Source organism: Gymnoscopelus braueri (genome assembly GCF_963280865.1).
Source record: "Gymnoscopelus braueri genome assembly, chromosome: 9".
Lineage (NCBI taxonomy): Eukaryota > Metazoa > Chordata > Actinopteri > Myctophiformes > Myctophidae > Gymnoscopelus > Gymnoscopelus braueri.
The window spans coordinates 53,653,093-53,671,866 of NC_137610.1; the positions used below are offsets into that span (position 1 = coordinate 53,653,093).

At 43.1% G+C, this 18,774-nt stretch overlaps 1 protein-coding gene across 1 annotated transcript in view; it reads right to left on the minus strand.

The window, feature by feature from the left end:
* fbxl9 (F-box and leucine rich repeat protein) overlaps window positions 1–7,511 on the minus strand; it is a 144,291-nt gene extending 136,780 nt beyond the window's left edge. The window contains exons 1-3 of the mRNA XM_080436718.1: window positions 7,348–7,511; window positions 4,099–4,200; window positions 3,042–3,176 (exon numbers count right to left, since the gene is read on the minus strand). Of these exons, the coding sequence (XP_080292844.1) occupies window positions 3,042–3,176; window positions 4,099–4,200; window positions 7,348–7,407 (297 nt within the window). The 5' untranslated portion in view covers window positions 7,408–7,511. The remainder of the gene's footprint in view (window positions 1–3,041; window positions 3,177–4,098; window positions 4,201–7,347) is intronic.
* Window positions 7,512–18,774: the final 11,263 nt, after the last annotated feature.

Below are 18,774 nucleotides of genomic sequence, written 5' to 3' on the forward strand. Positions count from 1 at the left end.
ATACATAGGCTGTTTGAAAATAGCCGATCTACGACGTGTCGCATGGCGACGCGTTGTGAGCTTGTAGATCTGCTATTTTCAAATATTTTGGTACTTTTACTTTTGGTACTTGAAGTGCATTTTGATGCCAATACTTTTGTACATTTACTCAAGTAAATTTTTAATTCTGGACTTTTACTTGTAACAGAGTATTTCTATATTGCAGTATTGGTACTTTTACTTAAGCAAAGAATTTGTGTACTTTTTCCACCACTGCTACTGGTTTATATGATGTTTTTGCATATTATTGTTTGTCATTAAATGTTTTGATGAATTGAATACACACATGGACCTCAATGGAAACAAGCCATAGTGCGTTCTGGGGTTTAATCCTATTAGCATCCTTTTGTACGGAACTGTACTTCTGTGCTTTTTCTGTGCAAACTGTTAATAAAGTATTCAATCAATCAATCATCATCCCTCTAATTTCAAGCATTGTGCTGCCCCCATGGGATGGGATCTTGATACTACAAGGTCTGCTTTTATGTATAATCCACAGTGCGTCAATATGTAAATGTTCATGTTAACCACGTGTGTAAACATGAATATTTAAATGTTTACATATTAGGATAATTCCTTTTAACAGGACGTTCATGAAAGTCCTTGCGGGCTTGTTTCCAATGAGGGCCTGTGAGCAATTAGGGGTTAAGAGTCTTGCTCAGGGACAAATTTCATTTCATCGACACATATGCTGGCGTGGCCTGGAATCGTACCTGGGGCAACCAGGGCCTCTGGCTCCCTAGGCGGGCTCACTAACCACTCAGCTATGGCCGCCCCTGTCATTATTGACATATTGACATATTTACATGCTTTAAAACCATCACTTCAATATAACTGCATCACATATTGTATATTTGCACTGTATATTTAAGTTTACATAGCCTAAAAATCCTGTAATTGTTTTCCTACACGTCAATTTATTTTGTAGTGAGTTTTTTCTTGTTCCATGTTTCCTACTTGTGCACTTAGTATACTTTTATTTTGTAGTGACGTCCTAGAGCCTCCTGTTTCCTTTGTGTTGCTGCTACCTGTCCTATCATGTTATGCCTCGTTTAGTTCTAGCCCAGCGGTTCCCGAACCTTTTAGCTCGAGACCCAAGCGAGATATTTTATGTCTCCCCGGGACCCAAACTAGCGAAAATAGCAGATCTACAAGCTCACAACACAACGTGATGCGACGTGTTGTGACTGTGAGCTTATAGATCTGCTATTTTCACTACTTCTTAAAAGTATTATTTTCCCCTCCAATTAATGTTTTCCAAATTACGTTTTTATGGATTTTTTTTTCTTCTTTTGAAATAATTATAATTCAACGCAAAATATAGGAAACAAATAATAAAGGGGTGTTTATTCGCGACCCATAGAAATTGGGCGGCGACCCACATATGGGCAACGACCCACTGTTTGGGAAACGGTGCATTAAACTTCACCTTTGCTCTTCTTTATGAGCCTAGAAGCATGTACTGGATGTTCCTTCAGCAGTCTATGGCATTCTGTGTGTATATATACTATTATGCATAGTATGTATACATACTGTGTATACATACTATGTATACATACTATGTATACATAGTATGTATACATAGTATGTATACATAGTATGTATACATAGTATTATGCATACTATGTATACACAGTATACGTTGCAGTCGGGCAGAAACCAGTTTTTTTCGTAAATTAGCGTCCTACTTGATCACATTACAGCGTCACACAAAAGTATCAAAAGTAGCAGATCTACAAGCTTTGCCATTTTTGAATTTGAATCCTGAAAAGTAACAGTTTTGGACATATGACAAACTGTTATTCAATCTGTCATAATGTCTGTGTTTGACTATGGTGATGTGCTGAAATGTCTGGGAGAAATGCGGGGCCCGGTGTGCGCGCGTGTGCGCGCTCCCTCCTCACGCGCGCGAGGAGGGCGGTTTTGGGCGGATATTTCAGAGTTTTTGGTGGTTATTTGCGGTTATTTCTTTTTATAACTCTTAATAAATGTGATTCTGTTCACTTAAAAAAAGTGAACAGAATTCTTTTTTTTTGCGGGGCTCCCCCAAGCGCGGGGCCCGGTGCGGCCCTTCCTGCGGCCCTGTGTACATGCATACTTCAATCTCCACGCCTCTTGAAGCAGTCTACCACAGTGCCCTACGTTTTATCACTGGTGATGACTCTCGTCATCTCTCGCAGTACGTAGAGAGCAACATTGTATTCTTTTTATTTATAAGGCCTTGTGTGGTAAGCTTCCTCTATACCTATCTTCGCTCTTAGAACCAAAGGTTACTGGACATTCAACACTTTCACAAACCCATACCAGTCCACGTAAGAGCAGTGAACAAGGAAAGACTGCCTTCATGTATCATGCTCCACACAAATGGAACAAACTTCAGGACTCTCTGAAACTGGAGCGATTTGTCTCAATAGAGACATTTAGGGTACTTCTTCTCGAGGACACATTTCATAGTAACTGCACCTGCTTCATGTAACACTGTTTACTTGCATCTGTGATGATTGTAATTATTCAAATGTTTGTTATTGTGTTATGTATTATGTATGTATTTTATATGCTGTTATCAGGGCGTCCCTGAAAAAGAGAGCTTGCTCTCAGTGGGCTTCCCTGAATAAATAAAGGAAAAAGAAAGAAAGAAAGATGTAGGCCTACTTAACCCATTAAGACCTGGAACTGTGTCATTTTTAGATTTGAGCTAAAAAAGCATTATTTTACACTTTGGGCTATTCAAAAATAGCAGATATACAAGCTCATACGAGCTTGTAGATCTGCTATTTTTGAAAAATCGTGAAAATGTGTGCAAATCTTTGAATATAAATACTTTTAAAGTGAACATTTTAACTCAAATCTTTGCTTCTGGGGGGTCCCTGGAACAAAATATTTTGATGGGGGTCCGCGGCCAAATACATATCATTTTGGGGGTCCTTGGCATGAAAAAGGTTGAAAACCACTGCTTTTGCACCACTGGTACCCAATGTGCTGTGGATGCAGGCCTACAGTACCTGGTGCAGCAGTGTTCTGGACAGACTGGACGCGTCCAGGTGGCTGATGATCAGACTGCAGCGGGGTCTGCAACTCAGACCCTCCATGAAACCCAACGACGCTGCAGAGGCCGGGAACCTGAACGTGACGTTCTTCTACACACACACACACACACACACGCACACGCACACGCACACACACACACACACACACACACACACACACACACACAGGTGTGCAATGCAATTCAAACTTTATTCCAGACACACAGGGGGTTCCATAGAGTACATACAACACAACAAATACTTGGGGTGGTGGGACGATATATCAATATCGTGATACTTTCTCCCGATACTTTCTCCCGCGATAAATAATCGATATACAGCCGAAAAATATCGATTTTCTTTTTTATATATCGATTGTTTTGTTTGTGATACGTTTTTTTCCGACTCTGTATTTGTGTAATGATTATTTTGAACTGTTTGGTACTATTTTATGTGTTTATGAATTGAATACAAGGACTATCGTGATATATCGTTGGTGAAATTTCATGCAATATATTGTGATATCGCAATATATCGAATATCGTGATATTATTGTTATCGAGGGCCTAATATCGCCACATCGTATCGTGAGATACCCATATCGTCCCACCCCTAACAAATACATTAAAAAAATACATTAAAAAAACATAGAATCATGTACATAGAGGCTGACTCTCCAGTGTTTACACAGCCTGGTACAGCTAGGCCTGTCATAATTATTACATCTGCTATTTTCAAAAGACTTGTATACATTTGAAAACTTGAAATGGGACATTCTGCATAATGAGTACTTTTACTTTTGGTACTTTAAGTACATTTTGATGCCAATACTTTTGTACTTTTACTCAAGTACGTTTTGAATTCCGGACTTTTACTTGTAACAGCGCATTTCTATATTGCAGTATTGATACTTTTACTTTAAGTAAAACATTTGAGTACTTTTTCCACCACTGCCAATAATAGAAGAGGATCGATAGTGGGATCGATAAGGCGATTGAAATTGATCAAAATGAATGAACGTTAGGGTTCGTACCTGGAAGGTGAGATCCTGACTAGCATAGTACCACCTCCGGCTGACCAGCGAGGCTTCCCTTCTGTCTGAAGCATGCAGGAAACTCAGTATGCACACGAGTATCTACAAACAAGAGACACAAACACCAATCACTGTTAGGTTAGATTACATTCAATTTGGATTGTGTTCACTATTACATTACATTACATTACATTACATTACATTACAGTCATTTAGCAGACGCTTTTATCCAAAACGACTTATGTTGACTGCATTCAACATAGGTAGGGAAGAAAACTACTAATCACCAGAAGTCCTTAAGTGCATTCTCTTCTAAAACAAGCAACTAAGAGCATACCTAGCAGGTGATTAATTTATGTTTTATAATGTAATAATTTATATCTGCAAAGTAACTAGTAACTAAAGTTTTCAAATAATTGTAGTGGAGTAAAAGTACAATATTTGCCTCTGAGATGTAGTGGAGTAGAAGTAAAAGTACTGAAAATTGGAAATACTCCAGTAAAGTAAAAAAAATACCTCAAAATTGTACTTAAGTACAGTACTTGAGTAAATGTAGTTGCTTTACACCACTGGCATCCTTCTACCGATCTACACTCACTATCCCTCCCCTGTCCAAACCATCTCAGTCTGGCCTCTCTGGCTTTATCTCCAAAACATCTAATATGCACTGTCTCGAGTTATCTGCTATTTTTGAATAGACATGAAAGGGGGTTTGAGCTCCTGCCCTTTTACCCGTCGCTAAAAAAGTGCCCTCTCCAGACTAGATTTTTTTTTCATAATAATAAATATTACCCCCAAAAAAAGAAAATTCAACTGCCCCTAGCGGCCCAACAGTAAGGCCGGCGGAAATGTCAGTGGATGTGTTGAATGCAGCTCAAAGTGAACTTTACTCAGGTACCTAGTCTGTCGCCATACGACTTTCCTAGCCCGTGTTATTAAAGAAAAACGGGCGACAATGGCCAAAACTCAATTGAAAATCGGCGATAAAAAATCGGCGAAAGTGGCCGTTTTCAAGACGTTTTGGCCATTATCTCTGGAACGGAAAAAGTATGGTCATTGTTCAGGCTGGGCCGAGCCTCGGGCCGGCCGGCACTAGGTGCCCTTTTGAAATTCCAGCCCCTGCCCCTTCAAATCCCTCTGCATGTCCCTGTTCCAGAGGGCCATACTGACTTTGATTAAGTGAGTGAAGGGTCACGCATTGTACAATATAATTGAAACTTGAAACACTGCTGAATTATGTTAAAACTGTGTGTTCAGTTACAAAATGTTGATCTTTTTTTCCCCTGTACTATAGCCTACTGTATCACTCTGGTGTACTCTGAGGTTCTGAAAAGATTACTTACTTACATAAAACAATCCACGTCACTGCCGTAGCAACTTTTAAATGAGCCTATAAATTCATACAGTCATTTTATGATCAGATAAGACTTATCTTATATTACCACTCCTTAGGTCACTGATTAAACACATTGCATTATGTTAATACTATGTAGCCTACTCACGGTAGTCTGTTTCACTGTTTCAACATATGTTTTTGTCGCATTCCTAAGCCAATAATTTGATGACAAAGAGTCTATTTTGTATTTCCTACCGGATGCATTAGCATCTTTCCGCCGGTAATCAAATTATTGGCTTAGGAGTGCGCGGGAAAAACAATCTACAAATTCAAGGATTCATGGGGTGTTTAATTGATAGAAAATAAGAAATATTTTGGGTGAACTACTCCTTTAAATTAATTTGTTTCAAAACAATTACCATATGGCATCCTTTTATTATAATGTAGATTGTTTTTCTTTGAGGACTTGGCGGTTCGGATTGAGATGGTCAAAAGGTGATTACTATGCTATGATGCTATGATGGTGATTACTCCCTGTAAGCTCACTGTTCTTCCACTTGGGTTCCTCTCATTCACACACATGTATTCTGTCTTATTTTATATTTACTTTACTTATTTTATTTATTATTTATTTCTTATTATTATTTTTATTTTATCAATGGGGGCCAAATAGATATCATATTTTGTAATGACATTAGGGCCTAATAGTTAAAGTTGATTATAAAACCTGTGGATATATCCACCATCCAGTCATTTTGGGGATGATAAACAATAGGTTGAAGGGTAAATTTAGATCTGATAATGACGTACAGTGCATGTTCAAATCATGCATACTTTATTTACATCAGTGGTTCTCAAACTTTATTATTACCAAAATTATATGTATTTGGCTGCGGACCCCCATCTCAAAATATTTCGTTCCAGGGACCCCCAGAAGCAAAGATTTGAGTTACAAATGTTTGCTTTAAATATATACATATTCAAAGATTTGCACACATTTTCACGATTTCTCAAAAATAGCAGATCTACAAGCTCATAGCACGGCACTCCTATGAGCTTGTAGATCTGCTATTTTCGAAGAGCCAAAGTATAAAATATTTATAAAGGGGTGAAAATTATCGTGACACTTTATTAACTAAGTTTGCTGGGGACCCCCTGGTACCCCCCCCCCCCCAAGGACCCCACTTGGAGAACCAATGCTTTACATTATTTCAGAATCAGACCATTTTCCAAAGCATACATGTATTATTTATTTATTTGTTTACATTTAGGGGAAAAAAACATCTATTTAACGTTGAGGTGCCCATTGGACCTGTATATTATGTATCCCATATAATAACAGGGTAATAACTAGCCATGGTTCACATGACGCTCGTCTGTCACAAGCGTCATGGCGCTACTTGTTCCTGTTTCTTGAGAATGTTACATTTACAACCAGTACATCAACATAAACGTTCACATTTCAAATATAAAGTGCTGACCCCCGAGCCACAGATGGTACAAGTTAAATCGCACGGGTCTAAGTACCCAAATCTTCCGTATTGTTCAATAAAAAGCTTTTTAATCCGATCGGCGGCAATTTTATTTCTTCCTCATAATGTATCAGAGTGCAATACACCTCCTAACCGATAGGGGCGCGTAGTTGAAAGCATATGGAGTAAATTCGAAGAAAATGGCCGGCGATCGGATTAAAAAGCTTTTTATTAAACAATACGGAAGATACGGATATTTAGACTCCAGCGCTTTAATTTTTTACATCCGTGGCTTTGGGGTCAGCACTTTATATTTGAAATCTGAACGTTTATGTAGATGTACGGGTTGTAAATGTAAAACTTTTCAAAAAACAGGACCAAGTAGCGCCATGACAGTCATGTTTCAGGGCGACGTAATAACAAGGTAATAATAAATGTCACCTCAAGCGGCAGCTCCGGTGTTTGACTCCCATCATCTTCATCATCATCATCACTCATCATCTTTTATACTACTTTTAGCGCAACGTTACCGACGCAGTGAGGTAAAGTAACGCGTTACTTTCATTGTGTTTCAGATCAACTCATTCATTCAGAGGATCCACAGCTTTCACCATCATGATCAGCTGATCGTCTGCGCTTCTCCGTACGACGGTGTATATGAACGGTGTTGCCAGGTTTCGCGAGAGAACCGAGCAACCGGGTCTATTAAAACAAGCCCCAAAAAAGCGAGCCCTTCGCCCTTTAAAGTTTAAACATAATACATTGGTCTATTTGAAAATAGCCGATCTACAAGCTCAATGCAATGCGACACTTTGTGAGCTTGTAGATCTGCTATTTTGAAAAAATTGAAAAATGTGGAATATATTTTTTTAAACATTTTAACAACACAAATCTATCCCACTCCCTGGCATAACATATTTCAGATGGGGGTCCACAGACAAATAAGTATTAATTTGGGGGTCCTTGACTTGAAAATGTTTGAGAACCACTGGTTTAAACAACACTAGAAACAAGCCCAAAAAAACGCAACCGCCAATATTTACAGGCAACTTCACAGAAGAACAAGCACAAAGTCGCTTATAATAAGCGGACATGGCAACGCTGTGAATGAATCCGGCTTGATTCCTCTTCCGCCTCCTCCTCTTCTTCTTCTTTGGTTTTTAATAAGGCGCGTGCGCGCATGAGCGCCCTCTATTGAAGGCAGTGGTACTCATGCACATCTTTTTGATCGATTGATTGATTGATTGAATACTTTATTAACAGTTTGTAAAAAGGTACAGTGGTAGGATTATAAAAATGGTGCTGAAAGGATAACACAAAAAAAACAGAGGACTTGTTTCCACTGCAGTTCTGTGTATTCAATGCATCGAGACATTTAAACTTTAAAGACATACAATAGCCTACATTTTATCTTTAATATCAATGCATTTTGCATTGCTGTATTAAAATGTTGATATTTTCAAAACAAAAATTGAAATACCTATCCACAAGCTCACACCATTTCTTAACCTACCCCCCCCACCCCCCCCCCCCCCTCTTTCATTTTCTTCTTTTGTATATATTTTTTTCTCTCTTCATACCAGTAACCTGTAAGCTGATTGTATGACATTCTGTATAGTAGTGTCAGTGTGTATATCTGTCTGTCTCTTATATGTCATCATGATTTGTGTGCATGGGGTTCTCATCTTAAACAAGCTGCGTGCTTAACTGAGTCTTCCAGTTTAGTAGACCTTGTATTGTGAATTTGTACTTCCATGTACTGTGATTCTCATGTCTTACCAAATAAAAGTACATCAATCAATTCAATCAATCATGTCTATTTGAAATGGAGCTTACTATTTGTCTTCATTTACATCTTAGAAATGTAGGCTACAGATACTCAAAAAATTTACTTAAGTAGCCTACCTACAGTACTCATATGTAGCCTACTTTATTACTGTCCACCAGCGTCTATATCAGGGGTCTTCAACGTTTTCAGGCCAAGGACCCCCTAGCTGAGAGAGAGATGAAGCAGGGACCCCCTCTATATTGTATAAAATTGTGTTTTAGATTTTAAAAAATGTGTTTACGTGGTCTGCTCTTTTTTTTTACCTCTTACGCCTCTTTGCCAAAAATAGCCGATCTACAAGCTCACAACGCCTCGCGCTGCGAGGTGTTGTGAGCTTGTAGATCGGCTATTTTTGGCTAAAGTTCTCCTCAGAAAATGGATGCAAGGGTTCAAGTGGTTAAGGTAAAAAAAAAAAATCCTATCACACAAAGATTTGGCGGACCCCCTGTAGTAACTCTGAGGACCCCCTAGGGGTCCCGGACCCCCTGTTGAAGACCCCTGGTCTATATACCAATGGGAACTGGTTTTAATGTTCATTAATAATTCCAGGTGGGTTGCTGATGGACATGCCACGGTCATAACGTTTTATATCCTATAACTGGAAGAGGAACAAGGTATGTTTTTTGAATGTTGTTCTACGTGTTTTTAATGTGAAATCCTGTTTGTCATGCTGTGACACATTGTGAGCTTCTAGAGCTGTTACAAGAGCGGCAATCTAAGAGATTTTTAGAGGGGGGGAAAGTATAGAACCCTGGGGGACCCCGGTCCATATAGGGTATAGTATACATATGCATATAGTAAGTAAAGGTATAGAGTTTTAAGTGGTTATGTAAAGCTGCGGAACGAACTCCCCATTGCAGTTAGAAATGCAGACTCACTCCCAATCTTCCGCCGTAATCAGAAGACTCACCCCTTCAGACTCCACCTCAGCCTGTAGCACTTGCCCTAGCATTGGCGACCTTGCAGGCTTATGCAAAGGGCAAAGGCTGAAATGTAATGTAGATACAATGTTATTTAGACAGATGCCAGATTCATTTGTAGACCTGGCATCCTATAGTGTTTCAATGTACAGATTATATCTGGTCAAACCAGGAGTAGGTTAGTATTATTATTATTATTATTTTCAGTGATCCCCCCCCCCCCATGATCATCAGGTATTATGGTAGGAGGAAGATTTTTTTCAAAAAAGTGTACAGAAAGTGTTACTTTCTGTACACGCCTCCAGTTCATTAGGTATACCTGGCTCTCACCTTAGCACCTCCTCCACCACCTTAGCACCACCCACCTGTCCTAGTCCCTCCTCCTCATGCCCACACCTGTTGTGTTATGATAATGAGGGGGAGGGTATACTTTTACTGTGTCATTAAAGTGCTGTTTTTCTATTGGCACGTTTGACCCTCAAGGTTTCAGCCTCCAGGTGGGAAACTCAAAATAGTCAGAGAAGACATAAAACACCATAAAAACACCACCAGGGGGCTTAAAGGGATATTTCACTTTCAAATAAAATAAACATTAAAAATATATATTTTTTTAAAATGAAAAAAGTTATGGCAAAATCACGGCCCCCTCACACATTAGTAGGACACTCTAATGCGTGAGGGGGCCGTGATTTTTCCATTACTTTTTTCATTTATTTTTAATATATTTTTTAAATGTTTATTTTATTTGAAAGTGAAATATCCCTTTAATGAAGTTCTATCTGTTATGGCTGGTGAATGTGTGGGACCCAAGTGCACAGCAAGAGGAGACGTAGGTTTAGGTGAAGCCCATGGGCGTATTTATTCAAGGTTTGTGGGCAAAAGGTAGTGGAGTGAGTGGAGGTGGTGTGGGTTGGTGGCTCCGTGGTGGCACAGCTCAGCTGGGGATCCGGAAGACTGGAGAGGAGAGGAGAGGCAGGTTTAGTGACAAATAACCACCACAGGATAACAACAGAAGGCTGGGGCTGTAACTGCGTAAAGTTGAACAGCTTGGCAAATAGCAGTGTAAGACTAAAAGGTAAACTAGCACTACAACTGGGAAACGCTAACTGTAGGCTGGCCTGTACTTTACCGTACGTGTTGACAGGTGAAGCTCTGGCGAGGAGTGAAGTGCAGACTGGGCTTTTGTAGTGGCAGAAGTTGATTGTGTGGAGATTGGTGAGGGAGAGCAGGTGCGCTGAGCTGAGCCAGGGAGTAGTCAGAGAGGGGGGAGGAGCCGTGAATGTGAAGGTGAGGAGGACTGAGCCCGAGCCGTAACACTATCAACCTCATAGACACATGAAAAATAGAAAAAGTGCAAAACCATGTCACCACCTCTTTAAGGAATCCTGGATTTTGGCTTCAATTCAAGTGTTAAAGTTGAAATCTGTCTCCTTCCTGGAGTTTCTAAGGGGAAGCGCAGCAACGTTCAACTAGAAATGGTCTATGAGGAGAAAAGCCAGCCGAGGCCTTCTGCCTCTTCTGAGGACCTCGTTCTGGTGAGAAGATGCAGCAGAACCAAGCAGACCCGGACATGAGAAGGAGGTGGTGTATGTGGAGCAGCCGTCACGGAGCGCCTGCAGAGAAGAGACCATCCATGTGAACGGTTCGCCGCCGCGTTCTCCTGCAGTACATGTCAGTGTCCACCATGCCACCGGAGAATTAATATTGTGACCTTTTTGTAATGATATTTGTAGGTCATTGTAAATGATTCAGTCATAAAAATGATGAAACCTTGAATGATATAAACAGATTTATATCTGTATTTATTGTCTAGCTATAGGCGTAAGTAAAACATACATTTAATTCTATTTTCAATAATAAATCAGTCTTACAGTTACATAGAAATGGGTCCATCAACAAGAGAAATTATTGTTTCCTTGAGTATGTCTCAGCAATTCACACAGCTGATAAGCTGGCAATGCTGCAACACCATGTTAACCTGAGTATAAATGGAGTTCTCCTTTTGCTCCTCAGGAGGAGCAGCGTCAGCAGGCGTTGCAGGCCAAGAGGAGGGCGGAAGAGGAGGCGCAGAGAGCCGAGGAGGAGCAGAGAGCAGAGGGGGAGGAGCAGATAGCTGATTAGGAGGAGCAAAGAGGTGAGGAGGAGGAGCAGCAGAGAGATGATTAGGAGGCGCAGAGAGCTGAGGAGGAGGAGCAGAGAGATGATTAGGAGGCGCAGAGAGCTGAGGAGGAGGAGCAGAGAGATGATTAGGAGGTGCAGAGAGCTGAGGAGGAGGAGCAGAGAGATGATTAGGAGGCGCAGAGAGCTGAGGAGGAGCAGCAGAGAGATGATTAGGAGGCGCAGAGAGCTGAGGAGGAGGAGCAGAGAGATGATTAGGAGGCGCAGAGAGCTGAGGAGGAGGAGCAGAGAGATGATTAGGAGGCGCAGAGAGCTGAGGAGGAGCAGAAAGCCCACAGGCTGTCTGAGGCTTGCAGAGCTCAGGAGAGGGAGAGACGGGCTACAGCTGAACGGTAATGAAGGAGGACACACAGTTACACTGGTGCTGAGTGAAAAACCAAACAGACTAGAAAAGACCAAAACAAACACTCACACTGTTTGGCGAGCGTTTTCTGTTTATTAAAGAGCTGGAGAGACCCCTGTTACTGAACACTCTATCTATAGCAATGATTAATGTCAGAATATAAGAACTTTAACATGCTGCTCAACGGTGATTGGCTGAAGAGGAGAGCGCTGCTTAACCGTGATTGGCTGAACAGGTGAGAGCTGCTCAACAGAGATAAGATGCAGGTTAGTATGCAGAGAATGACATTCATTATCAAACATGTACATTCACATTATAATAGGAATTAGCAAATAGCAAGCAAACCTTTGGGGACAGCCTTCAGTGTGGCGGTCCCCACCCTGTGGAACTCTTTCCCAATGATGATTTGCCATGCTCAAACACTGGACTCTTTTAAGGCTGCCTTGAAAAGACACCTATAGAGCACCTAAGTCCTGACATCACTGCCGCTAGAGGGCGCTATCCCCCTGGGTCGCAGCGTTATTTTTTGTGTTGAAATCCCCCCAACTGTGTTAGAAAAATAAACAAAACATCTGCGAGATTTTACTCATATGGATATGAAGAACAAGACTTTTAATGCAGAATTAATTCAAGTTTCTCCAGATCATAATCATAAACGATGCAGAGCCACCGCCCCAACAGAAACACCCGGAGGATTTGTTTATTTTTGGAACACAGTTCTTATATAACGTGTCATGTCCTTATATAGCCCTGCTACATTTGACGTAATCGGAAGTACTTATAGGCAGTATTGTTGATAGCATAACATGGTTGTGGGAGAAACGGTTTTTGGCACCGGGAGTATCAGAGAGCTGTGGACCTGCCAGCACTGGTAGTGTCAGCAGACATCGTTGTGCCAAGACGACAGCCCTGGTATCGGTGTGTGTGTTGTCCCATCTAAGACACTATGATGAATGACAGAGAGGACAGTATGGATGAGCTACGTGCCCTGATTGAGGAGGTAAGGCTGCAGGTAAGGCAGCTTAAGGCTGACAATGAACAGTTGAAGGCAGATGCCAGTACTCTGCCAGGGTCACCTGCAAGTGCAGTTCATCCTCCCAATACCCAATTGACTGAGTCAATACCAGGCACATCTACTGCTGAACTTCATCCTTTCCATGTCACGAGTGAGGCCACCCATACTACATGTGTTTATGTTCCCAGAGACAGAAGAAAATGTCCAACATTTTCTGGCAAATTGTCAATTGATTTATTAACTGTAGATCAGTGGGTAGCAGAGGCAAGGAGGAGTCTAGAGGCTAGACATAGGTCTCTAGCGGAACAACTCTTGTTTTTATATGACAACTTAGAGGGCCGAGCCAAGTCTGAACTTAAATTCCACCCTTTGCCCAGTAGAGACACCCCCGACAAGATCTTTGCTCTGCTGATTGAGCATTTCGGCTGCTCGGAGTCATATGTTTCTGCCCAGCTGCAGTTTTTCCAACCAAGTCACAAAGACGGGGAGACATTGAGAGACTACTCCCAAGCTCCAAAGTCCTGCATGGACGCGGTAGTCCGCAAATCCCCTGTGGGGGTTCCAGGTTCAGATAGAATCTTGCGTGACCAGTTTTCAATACATGTTCAAGATGATATGTTGCGTAGGGAGCTGAAGCAACAAGTGGCACCCGTACCAGACATGTCTTATATAGACCTCAGACGCACAACCATTAAATGGACAGAAGAGGGAAGAACAGGGAAAGATAGACAAGCCTATTTATGTGATTCTTATACCCAGGCAGTGACTGGCAGTGAGGCAGACATACATTCTATATCTGTCGAACCCACGGATGAGATGGCCGAACTAAAAGAGTGCTTTCTTAGACAACAGGCCCAATTAGATGCCATTATAATGATTTTAATGAAACATCTTGGAACTACACCACTCCCTGATAACCGTAGGCAGGATGAAAGAGGAATAGAGACAGATAAGGAGAGGAACACAAAACCCTTGCGCTTCCAGCCTGATGGAAAACCCATTTGCCTTCGTTGTAATAAGGCTGTCCATATTCCGTTCTGCAGAGTAGACTTGGGTACAACCAGGGGCCATGTTAAGGGGCGTGGGACCAGGACACGAGCTCAGAGCCAGATGGTGAACGTTGAAACCAACGTTTCCAAATCGTCGGAAAACTCTCACCCCCTGGTGTAATGAGCCACACATCAGCGGGGGGTTACTCAGGCTCTAGTGACACCATGCCAAACAGCATATCTCGGTTAGTTGGGAAATGTTCCACAGTGGAAGTATCCGTTGGGGGTGTGGTGGTGTCCTGTTTAATTGACACAGGGTCCCAGGTATCCACAATGTCCGAAGAGTTCTTTGCACAACATTTTGGAGCACACGGGGAGGAGCAGTTGCGACAATGCCATTGGTTACGCCTCACAGCCGCCAACGGTTTGGAAATCCCATATGCTGGATATGTGGAATTGGATGTAACTGTCCTGGGCAAAACCCTCTCAAAGATGGGAGTCCTAATTGTTAAAGACCCTTTAGACCCAAGTCTCCGAGAGCAAAAGCGAAAGGTGCCTGTGCTGCTCGGTATCAACATTCTCCGCCCCTGTTATTCAGAACTCTATTTAGAGTATGGCGCCACTCTCCTAAAGTCTCCCCCACTGCAAACTGCAGCTAAGAGCTGGCGGCAAGCCTTTGCCCACTGCCAGCAGATTGAGAACCTGTCAGAACAAGGTTATTTGGGCCGTGTTAAGGTCCGTGGTCCGGATGTCCGTATTCCAGCAGGCGCGTTACAGTGGGTCCCCTCTTACTGCCCTAGACTATCCACCGCTTCCCTCCCCTCAGTCTTGCTGGAGCCGTTACCTGCTGGAACTCACCTTCCCCCAGGGTTGTTGGTGTCCAAGGCTCTACTCACCGTCCAGAGAGGCCTCATTCAGATACCGGTGGTCAACGTTGGAGTGCACGATGTCTGGCTCCGACCTCATACTGCTTTAGGGGAACTGCATGTGGTAGAGCGACAAACGGTAGATCCCATCATCATTGAGGGCATAGAAGAGGAAGGAAAAGTAGGGGTTGTGCAATCTATCAGAGCAAGCAGTGGCAATCTAATAGACCTCTCCCACCTTTCTTGGCCCAACCTTTCACCAGACGAGGAGACAGAAGGCAGGGCCCTCCTGGAAAAGTATGCTGATGTGTTTACTCGGGGGGGCGGGGACCTGGGCTGCACCTCACTTGTAGAGCACAAGATACCATTATCGGATGACACCCCTGTCCGACAACGCTATCGTTGGCAGCCCCCTTCCCAGTATGCACTGGTCAAAGCCCACATCCAGGAGTTAGTAGAGCAGGGTATTGCCAGGCCAAGCTGCAGCCCGTACTCATCACCAATTGTGGTCGTGATGAAGAAAGATGGAGAGATCCGCCTCTGCGTAGACTACCGTCTACTAAACTCCCAAACCACAAAAGATGCATATCCGCTCCCACCGATTGAGGAGTCACTGCACGTCCTTTCCGGGGCTCGATGGTTCTCGACCCTTGACCTTGCGAGCGGCTACAACCAGGTGCCGATGGCTGAAAAGGACAAGGTCAAGACAGCTTTTTGCACTCCTTTTGGCTTATTTGAATTTAATCGTATGCCTTTTGGTCTTTGTAATGCACCAGGTACCTTTCAAAGGTTAATGGAGCGTATTTCTGGGGACCAGAGTTTCCAGACCTTACTGTTGAATCTCGATGACGTTGTGATTTTTTCCTCCTCCTTCACAGACCACCTGCAGCGCCTTGAGGTAGTCCTGGCTCGCCTCCAGGAGCACAACCTCCGGCTGCAGCTACAGAAATGTCACTTTTTCCAGCAGGAGGTCAAGTATTTGGGACACATTATATCTGCAGCAGGAGTTGCCACTGACCCAGACAAGATCAAAGCTGTTGCAGAATGGAAGCAACCCACCACATCCTATGAGTTGAGGTCATTCCTAGGGTTTGCCTCCTACTACAGGCGTTTTGTGGAAGGCTTTGCGAAGTATGCTGCCCCGTTACATCGCCTGGTGGCAGAAGTGGAGGGTGGCCAAAAGAGACAGAAGAAGGGAGCCAAGATTGTTCTTGGGGATCTTTGGACAGAGGAATGCAACCATGGATTTCAGGTATTAAGAGACCTCCTAGTTTCTTCTCCAGTCCTATGTTATGCTGACTTCTCCAAGCCCTTCACTTTGGACATTGACGCTAGCCATGCAGGGCTGGGGACAGTCCTCTCCCAGGACCAGGGGGGTCAACGTAAGCCCATTGCCTTTGCCAGCAGAGGCCTCGGGACCTCAGAGAGAAACATGTCCAATTATAGCTCTCGAAAACTTGAAATGCTGGTGCTTAAATGGGCAATTACAGAGGAATTCCGTGAGTATCTCCTCGGAAACAAGTTCATTGTATACACTGATAACCCACTGAGCTATTTAAAGAGTGCTAACCTTGGTGCCATAGAGCAACGCTGGGCCTCAGAATTGGCCCTGTTTGACTTTGAGATTAAATATCGCCCTTACTCTTCCAACAGAATTGCAGATGCCCTTTCTCGCCAGCCTGTCCCTGATCCCATCCTTGATATCGCTCCTGAGAACACAGTGCCACTGCAACCCCAAGCAAATTTAAAGACCCTGCAAAAGGCTGATCCAGCGCTGGTACGGTTTCTCCATTGGTGTAAAAAGGGGAAATGTTGTTTATGTTGCCTATAAACACAACTGATTATGACACAAAACACTGGAGAAGGGAACTCAGTGTTATGGCACTTTACTGGTCGAAGCCAACTTGACACACATCAATCATTGTACCTGTGCAGCACCTAACAGCATCTAGAACAGAGCAGTGTTCTACCACATGAAGTAGTGCCTGGCTAAACAGAACGGGAAACAACCGTCCAAGCAAGAACAAGCAGGGTGTGTTGGCTTAAATAAGCTGGTCCAACAATGGGACAGGATCACACTGCAGGAGGGGGTCCTGTATTGTCACATTCGTTGGTCAGGGGAAGGGCGAGATGTGCACCAGCTCCTATTGCCACAGTGCATTCCCTACTCCAGACCAACGGGCAAGCACAGTAGCTCTAGTTCTAACAGAGAAATGGTTCTACACTTATGGCATCCTGAAGCGCATCCACAGTGGCCAGGGGTTGAAACCCTGTGCCAAATGTGTGGTATTGAAAAAAGCCAACACCTTACCATCCAGAAGACAATGGCCAATGTGAACGATTTAATAGAGCATCACACAATTTGTTACCCACACTTCCACCAGAGAAAAAGAAAGCCAGCATCTCCCCCAAGTTCTATTTGCCTATAATACCACTGAGAACCAGTCAACAGGCCCCCCATGAACTAATGTTTGGTCAAAAGGCCCAGCTGCCAGTAGGCTTTCTACGTACAGCAGATGAACACTCTAAACCTAGATCTGTGCAGGACTGAGCACCAGGATCGCAACCACTTGAAAGCAGCAGCAGAACCCAGAGCCCGTCAGCACAAGCCCACAGAAACTGCAATCATTGATCCAGGATGTGTGGGGTCCGAGCACCTGGATGACCATGGCAGAGTGTACAAGATACGTCCCAAGGATGGGGCAGGGGAAGAGAGAAATGTTCACAGAACAGAGCTGCGGTTGCTCCCAAAGACACTGGTATAAGAACCTACCTTGAAAATCACACCAAAAAAAAGGTATGCAGCTGACCACAGACCTGATGAGGAGGAAGAAGATGAAAGTGATTCTGAAAGCCCCCTATTCAGGCTTGAGCCATTGCCCTCCAGCATGAGTAATCCGCCTGACCAGAACCCACCAGAGCCCACACTTTTGGTACCTGTTTCCCCAGCCGCTACCCCTTCTCAAAATGATACACCCCTGGTTAGTCCGGCAAATAGGCCGAACCTAGACCAGCATCTGGGAAGTCAACAAGAATCAGAGGCAGTGCAGCGACGCTCTGCTAGGGCTACAGCCGGCCACTACCCAAATCCATTTTGATTGCCCCAGTTAGCTAGTCAAGTTAGGTCAGGATATGGAGTATCAATGCAGTCTGTAGGTGCAGCATTTAGGCCTTGGGTATAATGGGTTTCTAAAAGTAGGGGTCAACAGGCCACCGGTAACCTTTCAAAGCGGGTGCAAGTGTAGCATTGCCCCTTTAAGGGCAGGGCATAAAAGAGGTGGCCACGTTTGCATACTCATGTTTGGCCAGAAGCCTGCATTTAGGTGTTTGGTGAAAGACTTGGAGGCTTTAGGTTTAGGGCCTAATACTGGGTAAGGATTAAGGAAACCTGTGAAACAATGTTAATGCTTTTATAATTCATTTTGCCAATATGGTGACATGTTTTAATGAGTGGCAGATTCTATATCCCCTTTACAGAATCCGGCAAGTGTGGCATTTTATGAGCTGGGACACTGCCAGAATCATTTAAGGGTAGGGGGATGGGTTTTTAAGAGGGTTTAGATATCAATGTTAGGCCTGCTGTTAGCCTAATTCATTTTCTGTATTTTCAGAGCCTCCAGTCCTTACTTTGGTTAACTCCAATATATTCTATGGGCATTTATCAGTGGGAGCCTTAAGGACTGGGTACGTTGTGTTATTTTGTTGTATTTTTATAATTTTGCTATATTT